The sequence below is a fragment of the Crinia signifera genome, chromosome 8, assembly GCF_055691185.1.
Source record: "Crinia signifera chromosome 8, ASM5569118v1, whole genome shotgun sequence".
Lineage (NCBI taxonomy): Eukaryota > Metazoa > Chordata > Amphibia > Anura > Myobatrachidae > Crinia > Crinia signifera.
This window is the reverse complement of record NC_139224.1, coordinates 145,518,053-145,533,059: the sequence shown is the minus strand read 5'-3', so window position 1 is coordinate 145,533,059 and position 15,007 is coordinate 145,518,053. Positions and strand designations below refer to the sequence as shown.

General features: G+C 47.9%; 1 protein-coding gene across 3 annotated transcripts in view; it reads left to right on the top strand.

The window, feature by feature from the left end:
• The window catches only part of LOC146026561 (uncharacterized), a 69,589-nt gene extending 54,582 nt beyond the window's left edge, over positions 1–15,007 (top strand). For all 3 annotated transcript variants that reach the window (XM_083157340.1, XM_083157339.1, XM_083157342.1), the window contains one exon: positions 14,102–15,007. In XM_083157340.1, coding sequence (XP_083013466.1) covers positions 14,102–14,906 — 805 coding nt within the window. In that variant the 3' untranslated portion in view covers positions 14,907–15,007. The remainder of the gene's footprint in view (positions 1–14,101) is intronic.

Genomic DNA, 15,007 nt, shown 5'->3' with positions numbered 1-15,007 from the left:
AAGGATATAAATACATTAGAGACTGTACAAAGAAGGGCAACTAAAATGGTGCATGGGCTACATCACAAAACGTACCAGAAAATACTAAAATATCTTAATATGTATACTTTACAGCAGAGAAGGGAAAGTGGGGACATGGTAGAAACTTTCAAATATATCAAGGGTTTAACAAGGTACAGGTGGGAGACATTCTTCACAGGAAGAGGAGCAACAGGACACGAGGACATGCACTGAGACTAGAGGGAGGAAGATTCAGGGGAAATGTGAGGAAGAATTACTTCACAGAAAGGGTAGTGGATAAATGGAACAGCCTCCCATCAGAGGTGGTAGAGGCAAATACAGTAGTACAATTTAAACATGCTTGGGAAAGGTAAATTGATATCCTTACAAAGAAATAAGGGACAAATTTGGTTTGAGGTAACATGTTTAAAAAAGGGGCAGAGTAGATGACCAAGTGGTTCTTATCTGTTATAGTTGTTACTGCTAAATGCCTGTGCTCTCAGAGACACTGAATAGCATGCAGACTATCTCTGCTGCCTTACTTGGATTTTTTCGATGGGGCCCATTTGGGAACCTCATATTACGTCTTTGTTTCCCATATAACTTGGGGTTATGTTCCTGTAACACATTATTATCTGAAAGATGTTATTCCTTTTCTGCTTCAGGCCGGGCAATCTGTGTTGGTTACACACTAGCTTTGCGTCCTGCACACTTTCTTTGCTTCCTTTCTTTGCCACCATACTTTCTCTTAAATATAAACTTAAATAAGTAATAGCTCTTTTTTTCTGCCAAATCTATATATCTGTGTTTTTATTTATTAGATATTTCTTCTTATTATTATTACATTATTGGCAAGCGATTTGCATACATGGCGCCAATGGTGAAACAATGGTACTGCAGCCCAAGCGGTGCATGGTCTCTGCGGATTCCAATGGGTCTGGCCATCCATGTGGAATCTACTGAAAATGTCCCTCCCAAAATGTCCGCTGCCTTTTAGGAGACAGATGCTATAGAGGTCCTACTGGACAGATGGATAGATGCTAGAGGTCCTACTGGGTAGCGTATATCGCTACCCGGAATTAATATATACATATATATCCCTCCGGAAATGAGTATGAAAACCCTAGCAATGGCGTGCAAACCCTGTTAACAAGCATTTAAATCCCATCAATGATCATAAAACCCCTTGCAATGATATTTTAGGTATATCAAATTATAATAAATGTATGGGGTGGGGGCAGAGATTTTTGAGGCAGGGGGTGGCGCAACATTTCTAGTTCCGCAACTGAATGACACACTTCATCCATCGGAAAGTTTATAGGGGTTATGGAGGGTGAACGGAGTAGAGGAAAGTGGAGTTTTAGTAGGAGGGATGGAAATCTTTGAAGAAAAGGTGAGGGATAAGTGCACATTTGAAGTTGGTGAGACTTGTCAGTAGTGGCCATAAGACATGTTCTGTTTTGCTGCCAGCAATGCTGATAAGCAGAAACCAAGGGCAAAATTAAATATGAATAGAAAGGGGGGGGGGGGGGGTTGAAGTGAATTGCGCTGCTGGTTAGAAAAATTTGGAAACACACTGATTGGCTGAGAGAAGATGAATGAATGCTGGACACACTGTTATATTTATAATTTTTATATGGAAAAATATATTAATACATATACATACATTTAATACATACAAACAATCAATAAAATTACACTAAAATATCTCATGAAAGGTGATCCCTTAAGGTAGGAAAAAATATATATCTTTAGCCAATTGTGGCAGACTTGCAGCAAGGTAGCTTGTTTTAATAAGGTTATATAACCATGAATAGAGGGTGGTAATTGTGGTGATAAATGGGGCAGAATGTCCAGTTCATACACAGTCAAGTGGTAATTTAATTTACAAATATAGGTCGCAGGTTTTAATTTTATTGCTCACCCTTGAAGATAGCACTTGCTTCGTGCTAGTATGTGGGGGTATCCAGCGAGCGGTCCCAGTTGTTGGAGGATGGTAGCTCCTTTCCTGATGTGACTTGCACTCCTCTCGGCTGCTCGCCGGTGTAGCCTGCCTGTAGTCAGATACGGATTCACCGCACTGACTACGGCGGTAAAGGAGTGAGTCGGACAGTTGGTGAGACGCTCTACTCTGTGTGGAGCCCCGGCTCTACTGATGTAGCGTGGAGAGCGGCTGGATGAAAGCAGCTGATTGCCGGCAGCGAGGGGGGAAGCTGCACTTCAGCTGTGGGACAGAATGTGAAGACGGCGGTGAGCCGGTGGGTGAGCCTGTACTGCGATACGCTGAATTGCCGGCAGCGTGTAGTGGGCTGCGCTTCTTCTGTGAAACAAGCTGGAGGTCTGAAAGTCAACCAGGTAGATCACCTATTGAGGTGTGTGATGATGTCATCACTTTCTGACCCAAAAAATCACCTTCCAATGCGAAAATAGCACAAATACGCCATGAAACAGGGCGAATTATCCTCATTGAATACTGCCCTAGGTCAGGTGTTGGACACCCCTGTCCCTCTGATACCTGTGTATGCGCACAGTGTAAATTAGTGTGGCAGGGGAGACTGCCAACTGTGGCCCCACAGTGGTACACTGCAGGCCCCGGGTGTGACGTGGGACCGTCCTGAGAAAAGTGACAGTTTGGTGTAAATCAGGACAGTTGGGAGGTATGCATCTTCAGTAGAATTCACATCTTAGTACATTTTCCCCTAAAAGTCACTTAGTCCAATAAAACACAAAAGATCAGAGCCCCATAGGTCCTGACAGGTGACTCCCACACAATTCTCCTGCCATACTGTCTACAGAACTCAGTTGTTGTTACTTGTGTAGATCATCCCAATTCTTAATGCCATTATCACACAGTTACCCGAATGTGTCCCATAGATTCCAATAACTTTAAATAACAGAGTATAGTGGGTATATAGGGCCTGATTCTAGTGAATTCGGTCCCTCGCATGTTCGCATGGGGGACCGATGGTGGTACCCTGCACATACGCATAATCAGCACTGTCAGCGTGGGGGGAGGGGGGGAGCGAGTGGCGGCGGCTATGGGCCATGGGAACGCCCAGCGTTTCATGGACGTTGCCGGGAGCAGGTGGCTGACGTCACATGATGTCAGCCGCTCGCTCTGTCTTCGGCCGGAAGCCCTTAAATATAACTAAGTCTCCACTGACTAAATATGTGAGCCCTGCAGAAATCATTAGATGGTCACCAACCAGAGAGCGCTCAGCCAATCACAGGCTGCCCATTCATTGTATGGGCTTTTTTTTCCAGCACTTTTGACAGCTTTTCCTGCCCGGCTCTTGTACTGCCAACTCTGTGTCCCCCGCAGCGCCCCCCTGTCTTACTAGCAGCGCCCCCCGCATTGACGGCTCCCGGCGTCGGCGTCGCAGAGACTGTCGGCGCGGCGGGAGAATAGAAAGAAATCTTATTCAAAAGACTGGGCGGCCGCTGAGCTCAGCCAATCAGCGGCCGCCCAGTCTTTTGAATAGGATTTCTTCCTATTCTCGCGCCGGGGGGGCGCTGCTAGTAAGACAGGGGGGCTGTATATAACGATATATCAGATCTGAACATTGTGGGTGCTAAAAAGCACCCATGATGGCTCAGATTCCGATATATCTTATGTTCTGCAGGTCCGACGCCGTGATCCGATGCGCGCGGGACCGCGCATCAGATCAGATGTCAAACACATGTGATTTTGGGCCAATTTCACCCGATTTATCGGCCCAAAGGGATGAAATCGGCCGAAAATCGCATAGTGTATGGGGGCCTTAAGACTCTGAGACAGTCAGAGGCTCTGCCTCCCAGACGAGGAGGGGCAGTCTCACTGAGAGAATGGTGGTCAAAGTAGGGGGTCTCTGGGGGTGTGTGTCACTGGCCCTGACTCCTTAAAAAGGTAATTTGTCCCACGGAGAGACACGGGAATGATGAGCTGCCAATACTATCACTGTAAGTTATGAGGAACATTCAATGATATTGTGTCTGTGTAATTACACCGTGTAGGCATCTGTATATGTGTTAGAGTATAGGTGTCTGTGTAATGGTAACGTGTATCTGTAACTCTGAATATATGTGTCTGTGACTCAGTGGCGTGGCTACGTTTTGGGCGCCCCCCCCCCCCCCCGCCGCTGCCCTGCCAAGCAACCCCCCCCCCCCTGCTGCCCATGCAAACCCCCCCCCCCCAATCCCCCGCAGCCTTACCTATCTCGCTGGTCCCGGCGGCTCCGTTCTTCTGCTGAGGACCACCACAAAATGGCCGCCACCCATTCAGCAGACATTTCAGAGAAATGTGTGCTATATGGGGGCGGCCATTTTGTGGTGGTCCTCAGCAGAAGAATGGAGCCGCCGGGACCAACGAGATAGGTAAGTCTGCGGGAGATTGGTGGGGGGGGGGGGGGTGTAACTATTGCACCGCAGCCCCCGGCGCCCCCACATGCACAGCGCCCCCTGCGGCTGCGGTGCTATAGTTACGCCGCTGCTGTGACTACATGATGATGTAGAGTGTGGGGAGTCGGTTCTGGCAGGCACTGTGACACTGTATAACAGGGCAGGCACTCTCTGTAATAAGGCGGGCACTGCGACACTTTCTGTAATAATGCGTGCACTGCGACACTCTCTGTACGAAGGCGGGCACTGCGACACTTTCTGAAAGAAGGCAGGCACTGTGACACTTTCTGTAATAAGGCGGGCACTGCAACGCTCTCTGTAATAAGGCGGGCACTGCGACACTCTCTGTAAGACTGTGTAATAAGGCGGGCACTGTAAAATTGTCTGTAATAAGGTGGGCACTGTGACACTCTCTGTAATAAGATGGGCACTGGGACACTCTCTGTAATAAGGTAGGCAATGCACCACTCTCTAAGTAATAAGGAGGGCACTGCGACACTCTGCGTAATAAGGAGGGCACTCTGACACTGTCAACACAATAAGGAGGGCACTCTGACACTGTCAACACACTGCAACACTTTCTGTAATAATGCGGGCACTCCGAGACTGTAATAAGGAGGGCACTGTGACACTGTTTAAGTATGCGGGCACTGCAACACTTACTGTAATAATTGCGGGCAATGCGACACTGTAATAATGCGGGCACTGCGACACTCTATGTAATAAGGGGGGTACTTCAACACTCTGTGTAATAAGGTGGGCACTTCAACACTCTGTGTAATAAGGTGGGCACTGTGACATTCTCTGTGTAATAAAGCAGGCACTGTGACACTATGGGGGTGTCACGTTTCGTGAGCTTGCTGAAGCACCAGCCGGAGTGTAACGGAGGCTGGGTGCTTTAATGTAGGGCTGTTGCATGAACGACAGAATGGAGTGAAGCAATTGAATAAAATTAAACCTTTTTTAATGGAGATACTGCGGTACAAAGATATGGATGAAGGCACAATGAAATAACTGTAGATATTGGTTGAATGACAGAAGACAATAATGATAATACTTATTGAAGATGATTGGATGGTTGGAAGATTGGATGATTGAAAGATTGGATGATTGGGTGGTTGGAAGATTGGATGATTGAATGATAACAAAGAAGAAATGGAAATAAGATGAAGTCCAGTAGTACTTCTTGCTGTATGAGGTCGTGGCTGCCAGGATACCAGGGATACTGGCCACGGATATTGACTGTCAGGATTGCAGGAGGAAGATGACACCTTTGGGGCGTTTAACCTTGTCCTTATCCTAAGAGGCGGCAGATGAGTTCCGTGGGAGGATATGGCTTGAGCAGTGGACGACCAGCGGGAATAGTCACAATAGACTTCACCCAGAAGTTAGAGGAGTCAGCCTGCAGCGGATACTGCAGGAATTGTCAGGGATGCACAGAGATGCTATCTGGTGGACAACATTGTACTGACTGCCGGTCTGGCTCGGCTAGTCAATATTTAAGTGCTGAGCTGAATGGGGATTGGCCGCAAGAGTAACATCACAGCTGGAGCCGGGCAGTATAGGTTGTGGACACCAACAAGATGGCCGCCGCCCATTGTGGCGACAGAAACCAGCCGGCAGAGAATACTTCCCAGCCTGAGGCCTAGAAGGACGCGAACACCATCATGGCGGATCGTGCCTCACGCCACCCGGAGCCAGCACGCCAAGACACTGCACACCAGAACTGACACCCGGCGAATGGACATGGCGCCTGGGTGACAGAATGCAGCAGGTCGGCGTCGGCATCAGCAGCGGAGGTGAGCGCCAGGGCAGAGGGCATAGCGTCAGAGGTCTGCAGGGCTGGAACAGCACAGGGAGCACAGGTAGCTGCAATGGTGCTCGTGACAGGGGGAAATTTACTAAGAATACGAATAAAAAAAATCGTATTCGTATTCTTAATTCTTTTAACGGCCGTATATATGGCCGCTAATACGAATTTGTGCAGGCAGTCTGCACGGATCAGTCAGATCCGTGCAGGCTGCAATGTGTAGAAACACATAGAAAAATAAATAAATAAAAAAATTCGCCGTGGGGTCCCCCCCACAGGCGTAACCAGCACCAGGCTAAAAGAGTCGGGGCTGGTAATAAAAAATCAGGAAACCCGGCAAATAGGGGTTCCCCGATTTTTTACAACCAGCCCCAGGCTCCAGGTCCGGGACTGGTTCCCAAAATACCGGAGACAAAATGAGTAGGGGTCCCCTGTATTTTAAGAACCAGCTCTAGGCCAAACCAACCAGCAGGGTAATGCCACAGCCGGGGGGAGACTTTTTATACAAGTCCCCCCGGCCAAAGCATTAACCCTACCAACCAGTCAGCCTGGCCAGGGGTCCCGGGGGAGTGGGGACCCCCCCAATAAAGCCCCCCCCTCCAGGACTTACCTGACCAGGCTGAAGCTTGGTGCTGTCCCCGGTGACCCTGGAGCGGTGGTCACGGGGCTGATTCTGTGTAAAAAAATAAAATAAACTATTGTGTAATACTGTGGAACTATGAGTCCCAGCAAGCCTCCCCCGCAAGCTGGGACTTGGAGAACCCAGCATGCGGGTCATTAAAGGGCCTGCTGGCACTTGTAGTTCCACAGTAATAAAAATAGTCAAATAAACATACACACAGACACAATAAAAATAAAACTTGAATACATCCAAAGCCCACACATACTGATACTTACCTATCTTGAGCCCGTCGGTAGGTCCCTGGGTCCGGTGGTCCAGGGCTCCAGGGTCCGGTGCCTTGGTTCCTGGGTCCGGGGCCTTGGTTCCGGGGCTCCAGGGCTGAAGAGTCCGGGGTCCTGGATCCGAAGAAATCCTTGGGGGACCTGTGGAAGGAAATCCTACTCACCAAGCTCTTCCTGCGAAGATCTGTCCTTTTCGTTCCGAAGTAGTCCAGGTCTTCTGCCAAATGCCGGCAATTTCCGGCAGCTCCCCGCATTGGACTGAGGAGAGACGCAGAGATGTTTCATCTTCCGCGCCTCTCCTCCACATGGTTCTATAGGCCGCCTAGCGGCCAATCAGGAGCCAAGAAAGGAGCCGATGAAACATCTCTGCGTCTCTCCTCAGTCCGATGCATGGTCAGATGAGGCACGGGCCAAGAGGCAGCACCTGTTATGAGCGGCAGCTGGCCATCCCTCCCTTGCACCCTTTAAAGGTTTTTTTTCCAATACAATGCGTGCTGCGGGCAGTGCAGTCCCGCGCTCCCTCCTTCAGCATCGCAGATGCAGTCCCTCTCACCAGCCCATGCTCCACTCACTGGGGCTGGTGAGAGAAAGACCTCCAGCAGACGGGGATATTCAGTCCCCTGCAACCCCCCCCTTCCTCCCCTCCAGCACTGCCCCAGTCCCACGCTCACCCTGCTGCAGGGCATTGCCCAGCGGCACCTCCTCAGTCTCGCTCTCCTCCCTCCAGCACCGCAGCTGAAGTCATGCTCCTGCCGCCACCGTCCCATGCTCCCCCCGCCAGCGCTGGTGAGAGGGACCTACCAGATCCAGTGAGCCACGGTGCCATTGTACTCCAGCGTCGTCACTGCAGTCCTGCGATCCTCCCTCCAGCACCTTACGTGCCGTTCCATCCTCCCCCGCCAGCACTGGTGAGAGGGAGAAAAGCTGAGCTGCCGGAGCCAGTGAAGGAGCCGGCGACCATGTGCGACCCCGGCCGACCCTGTGCTGCCATGGCTTTCAGGTACACTGTAGTACCACCTATACAGAAGGGGAAGAGGGGGGCGACACAGTGAAGCCTGTACTGAAGGGGAGGGGGGGAGTGGTGGACATATGTAATATGTGTTCCAAACACCTGCGCGCTCTTTCTGTCTCCCCAGCCCTCTTCTCTATTTTTCTTTCATCTCTTCTGTGCTTTTTCCACCTGCCCGACCTCTCTCTTCCTCTTTCTCTCTTCTCTTGTCTCCTCTCTTTCCCTCTATCTACCCCCATCTCTCCCCCAGCCCCCCTCATGCCTAATAAGGGGGGGGGGGAGGTCAAAAAAAGTTGTGGCTAGGGGGGCGGCTTGACCCCTAAATCCGCCCCTGGCTGACAGGCAACATTTAGATCGACAGTCAATAAGTTGTCAATTATGGGCATCATACAAAATGGTGGACATGGTCAAAATGTCAACACAAGCAAGAGGTCGACATTGACATGAACACATGACACGTTTCACATGATTTTTAAAGTATTTTTTCCCATCCACGTGGACTCGGATTGGGAACGTTAAAGTACCGAGCACAGTGAGACAAGGCACCTGGCCTGAAGCATGCCAGTACACTACCTGGCTCAGGTGTCGACATTAACACCAATACACCTTGAAAATTAATGTCAAAATTTTTATGTGTCAATGTTTCTGTGTTGACCCATTGCTTGTATCAACATTTTTGCTGTGTTGATTTTAGGTATAATTTTCTTCCATTTTGCTGTTCGCTCTGCATGGACCCTCAGGTATTAGTGCACATTGCTCTGTGTGTGTATTATGTCTCACATAACTGAGGAGAAGCTGGCTGCAAACGCTAATTGTGGGACACACCTCAGACCCAGTGATTCTTCTCTGCCATTAACTGAGAATATACCACATTATTCTCTTTTTTCCAGGTGTTTTCTTTAAAGTTGAATGAAATAATGTAAATAATCCCCCCCCCCCCCCCCTCAAAAGAAGAAAGATAGCAGGGGAAATACCGTATTTGTGCATGTCTGCAGAGCCATGCACATTTCGGGATGCTTACACCTCTGCAAATGTGGCGTGTATATGAACCTGCTCTGTGGCCCCCATACAAAGATGCAATTTTGGCTCAATTTTACATGATTCCAACGGATTGGGATGGGAAATCATGTGAAATTGTACCAAATCGCATTGTGTTTGACATCCGCTCTCTGACCCGATGTGTGGCCCCGCGTGCATTGGGTCAGAGTTGGTGATTGGACTTGCCTCAGATAACATAAATCGTATGCATCTTGCAGAAACCAACATAATCCTCTATTCCACGTTTACGTACTGTAAGCTAGACTGCATGCAGGGTGCTCTGTATGGCATATCAACCTCCAGGCAATGAGCACGTACCAATATTAGTGTCCAGGCAATACGCATTGTATTGTATATTGGCCTCCAGACAGTGGGCTCTGTATTCCATATTATACTCCAAGCAGTGAGCTCTGTGTTGCATATTATCATCCAGGCAGCAGGCACTGTATTGTATTGTACAGTATATTATCCTACAGGCAGTGGGCACTGTATTGTACAGTATATTATCCTCCAGGCAGTGGGCACTGTATTCTACAGTATATTATCCTCCAGGCAGTGGGCACTGTATTGTACAGTATATTATCTTCCAGGCAGCGGGCACTGTATTGTACAGTATATTATCCTCCAGGCAGTGGGCACTGTATTCTACAGTATATTATCCTCCAGACAGTGGGCACTGTATTGTACAGTATATTATCCTCCAGGCAGTGGGCACTGTATTGCATATTATCCTACAGGCAGCGGGCACTGTATTGTACAGTATATTATCCTCCAGGCAGCGGATACTGTATTGTACAGTATATTATCCTCCAGGCAGTGGGCACTGTATTGCATATTATCCTCCAGGCAGTGGGCACTGTATTGCATATTATTCTACAGGCAATGAGCACTGTATTTAATATTTTCCTCCAGTCAGTGGGCTCTCTATTACATATTATCCTGCAGGCAATGTACTGTAATATTAGTCTCCAGGCAACGTGCACTGTGTTGTATATAAGATTAAGCCTCCAGGCAATGGACTTTACTGCAATACAACTGTATTGCATATAATATACCTGCTCTGAGGACAGTGGCAGGTTGGGTGTTTGACAGGGACGGTACACCTCTCAAACCATAATGCATCTTAGACTTCAGACAATGGGCTCTTATGTACACTACTCTTGTATACTACACTACCAGGCATATAGTAATGATTTCTGTATTGTATACTAGAATAGCACACGGGAAGTAAGGGGTTCTGTATTGTATACAAGAATACCAGACGGGATTGGTATGAAATCCCGCTGCCAGAATCCCGACCGCCGAAATCCTGAAATGGGAGGGATGTGGATCACCCCCCCCCCCCCCTTTGCGGGTTCGCTATGCTCGGCACACTAATTTATGTGTTGGAATTTTGGTGGACGGGATTCCGGCGTCGGGATTTTGACCGCCGGCATTCTAACTGCATCCCTCCTAGACATATAGTACAGGGTTGCCGACTTTCAAATGCTCCTCTCCGGGAGAAGCCCGGAGAGGAGACTTTCATTACCCGTTGGGGGGGGGGGGGGGCTTGACTGTGACATTAAGCCCCTCCCCCATTACGGGAAATAGTCCAAATGGTACTTATGTAATATCTGGACTCCCGTTTTTCTTATGAGACCGCGTCCCCTCGCGGGGCTCGCTGCGCTCACCACGCTTTGGGCACGGTGGCTCGCTGCGCTCGCCACACTATATAAAATCAACTCCATGCGTAGTTGGATAGTAGGGGTATGAAAAAATGGGGTGCATTTAACATGGGAGTCCAGATAATACATAAGTACCGTCCAAATCACTGATCTCCATGAAGGGGGCGGGGGAAAATGACACGAGTGTGTTGTTTTAGCTCCGCCCCCTCCTCTGAGACCCGCGGATTGCGACATTTAAATGCTGCGATCGGGGGGCTCAGTGGAGACTCCCGGTAATTCTGGGAGGGTCGGCAACCCTGATATAGTAATTGTTTTGTATTGTATGCTACAATACTAGGCAGGAAGTAATGGGCTCTGTATTGTATAATAGACTACCATACATATAGTAATGGGCTCAGATTGTATACTAGAATACCATACACAAAGTAATGTTCTATGTAATATATTGTATACCAGATGTATACTAGGAAATCTAAAATAAAGTAAATTCCCCACAAGGTGTGGGCCGTAATGACACAATAAGCCCAGCATCACCCCAACACTTCCCACCTGCTTCTCCTCTATGGGCATGACTACTTTCCTAGAATATATAGATAGATTTAATAAAGCAGTGGCTTATTTGTCTGTGTATTCTGTTTATATACATGTATATAGCAACACTATATACTATAGACTGTAGGAAGCAGTGATAAGGGAGGAGAAGTGATAAAGTGCCTGGTACATTATCACCAGCCAATCAGCTCCTGACTGTTCCTATATAAACCCAGCCTGCAACTTAACAGTGAGGATCTGATTGGCCGGAGATAATGTACCAGGCACTTTATCGCTTCTCCTCCCTTATCGCTGCTTCATACATCTACCCCTCAGTTCTCAGGATCCCCCCAGGCTGAGTACACACCTATAGATTTATCTGAAGACCAGTCATGTATCTGCAGTAGGATTGGGCAGTGTGTTCTGCATACATGCTGCCGGATCAGTCTTGGCTGATGTCATAACTTGATGGTCACTTACAAGGGTCTTTCCAGTTGCACTGTCAACCTCCAAATTCTGCAGTGGGTGTACAGGTGGTTCAATTGAACAGCCAATATATTGGTCAGTGTTTACCCAGCACAACAGTTCACACAGGTCAAGTCTCCTGGCTGATGCACAGGTGTATTCATTATTAGCAGTCTCTGAGCTGTCAGGGGTCTTGAACTAGTTTGAAGAACACTGTGCTAGAGTATAGCTATCCATCAAACCTCAGTCGTAGCCAGAAACTAGTGGGCCCCATAGTAGTAGTAGTAGTAGTACGTTTATTTATAGGGCGCCGCAAAGTGTCCGCAGCGCCGTACATAGCAAACAAAAAAATGACGAGGTAACGTACAGGGTGTGTTGAAAAATACAGTATAAATGGGGGTATAGCTGGTAGAACTAAAATCAGCATCAGTATAGAAACATTTTGAAGGGGCCCCTGTCCCAGTGCTTGTATAGAGACACCACTTTGCATCAGTTGTTATGTATATACCCCATAATAGTACCCTAGTTCATTTTCTGAACCATGTTAGTGCCCTAGTTAATGTTATGCCCCATAGTAGTGCCCTACTGTAGTTACTTTTCTGAACTATAATAGTGCCCTAGTTAATGTTATGCCCCATAGTAGTGCACTAGTTCCTTTTCTAAACTATAATAGTGCCCTAGTTAATGTTATGCCCCACAGAAGTGCACTAGTTCCTTTTCTGATTTATAGTAGTGTCCTAATTAATGTTATGCCCCATTGTAATGGCCTCGTTCACATGGAGTCACATTGTACGGTTGCCAGTACACATTATTCCACACTTTTTCCAATTCATATCATGCCATACAGTGTCCCCAGTTCATATTATGATATACTGCTTACACTTCATTTTGTGCCATATTACAGTTCTTCAGTTTATATTATGTAACATCAGTGCCGGCGCCACCACTAGGCAGCTCTAGGCATTTGCCTAGGGCGCCGGCCACTGGAGGGCCGTGGCAGCCTGCTGCCGCAAACTCCAGCACCCCCCTCATGTACAGCGGCCAGGAGGCGGGTGAGCACCGGAGCGTCCCCCCCACACACACACACACACCTGGGGTGCTCCGGTGCCTCACAACGGCACTGAGTAACACTATAATACCCTTCAGTGCATTGTATACCACACTACACTGAGCAGGCCCAGGGGTACTGTACATTGTATACCACACTACACTGAGCAGGCCCAGGGGTACTGTACATTGTATACCACACTACACTGAGCAGGCCCAGGGGTACTGTACATTGTATACCACACTACACTGAGCAGGCCCAGGGGTACTGTACATTGTATACCACACTACACTGAGCAGGCCCAGGGGTACTGTACATTGTATACCACACTACACTGAGCAGGCCCAGGGGTACTGTACATTGTATACCACACTACACTGAGCAGGCCCAGGGGTACTGTACATTGTATACCACACTACACTGAGCAGGCCCAGGGGTACTGTACATTGTATACCACACTACACTGAGCAGGCCCAGGGGTACTGTACATTGTATACCACATTACACTGAGCAGGCCCAGGGGTACTGTACATTGTAGGTAAATCCCAGCACATGTAACACGTGGGCCCGGGTGTGTATTATTAGATAGGCAGCGGGAAATTTAGTAAGAGGAGAGTTCTATTTCACATAGGATGTTGCTATGGGCAACCAATCAGAATCTATTTATTTAGCATATTCTAGAAGATAATAGATGGTATCTGATTGGTTGCCCATAGCAACATCCCATGTGAAATAGAACTCCCATCTTAGTAAATTCCCCCCCACATGGTCTATCCAAAAGGTCGACACTCAATACACCAACAGTGTCAAAAGGTCGACATGGGAAAGGTGGACAGGGTCAAAAGTTTGACATGGAAAAAGGTAGACACATGAAAAGGTAGACATGAGGTTTCAAATGTTTGAGCTGTCAATGTCGGCAATTGTTGACACGGACCCCCAATTATTTTAAGGCGTACCCTCGTATGACACGCTTTGCTATCCATGCTTCGGGGCCGGTGCCTCTCTACGCTCGGCACACTATTATTTTTTCCATTTATGCCGACATGGATGGTGAAGTAAGTGAACAAGTTGGTTTGAAAACAATACACAAAAAACTCATGTCATGTGTCTACCTCTTTTCATGCCGACATATTGCATGTCAACCTTTTGGGGTAGACCTATTGGTATGATAATGATGAATGATAATGACTTATAACAGCTTTGACATTGTAGGTCTTCATATTTCATCTGGTCAATGACTGTGATTTCTCTTGCAGAACCTCATCTGAGGTGACACTCCTCGACACTCCCCGTTATCCTCCGGTAAGGTCCTACATGTCCTCTTATGAAGTCAGTCGCTTTGTGCAGAGGTGCCAGAAGGAAAGGGAGGATGCCCTCCGCAGGGAGGAGTCATCCAGGGACAAACTGAAATCTCTTGAAGTCTCATCACGCAGCCAGATCCAGGAAATGAAAGCCAAGCTGAAAGAGCTGACCAATGAGAACAAAGCGCTGCATAGAACAGTGAAGAAACTCCGAGTGGACTTGGGTCTGGAGGGGAACCCCAAATTCAGAGGCAAGATGACCAAGGATATCATCAAGGAGCTGCATGAGAAGGAAGACCAGTGTTCCCAAAAAAAGGAGGAAAACCAAATGCTCTCCGTGCAGCTCCGAGAAATGGTCCCGGTCATTGTGAAGACTCAGAAGCAGAAAGCTGAACTGCAGGCTCAGCTTGGGGGCATGGAAAGCAAGGTTTGGGATCTGTCAAACAAGAACAGCCAGCTCTCCCAGCTTCTGCAGGAGACCCAGCAAGAGAGAGATGATTTAGAGAAGGCATACCTCATGTATAAAAAATCCATAGAGGACAATAAAAAAGTTACAAGCCGCTCGGTGCAGACCATTACCTCCATCCCTGTCATTTTACAAAGCACCTATAAGAAAGTTTCCAGAGAATCTTCCAGCTCACAGGCATCACAAGTCGCGTCGGATAAGGGAAAAGCCTCTCTGGAAAACAGTAACTCTCCTCCAATCACTGCAGACAACAAACAAAAAACATACAATCGAACCACACGCAACCAATCCTGACGAATGGTCGTGCAAAATTGTACATTATTTTTGGAGAACTTTTCCCAATCTGCTGCATATGATTCAGTTATTTATAATAAAATATAAATCACATGCAAGTT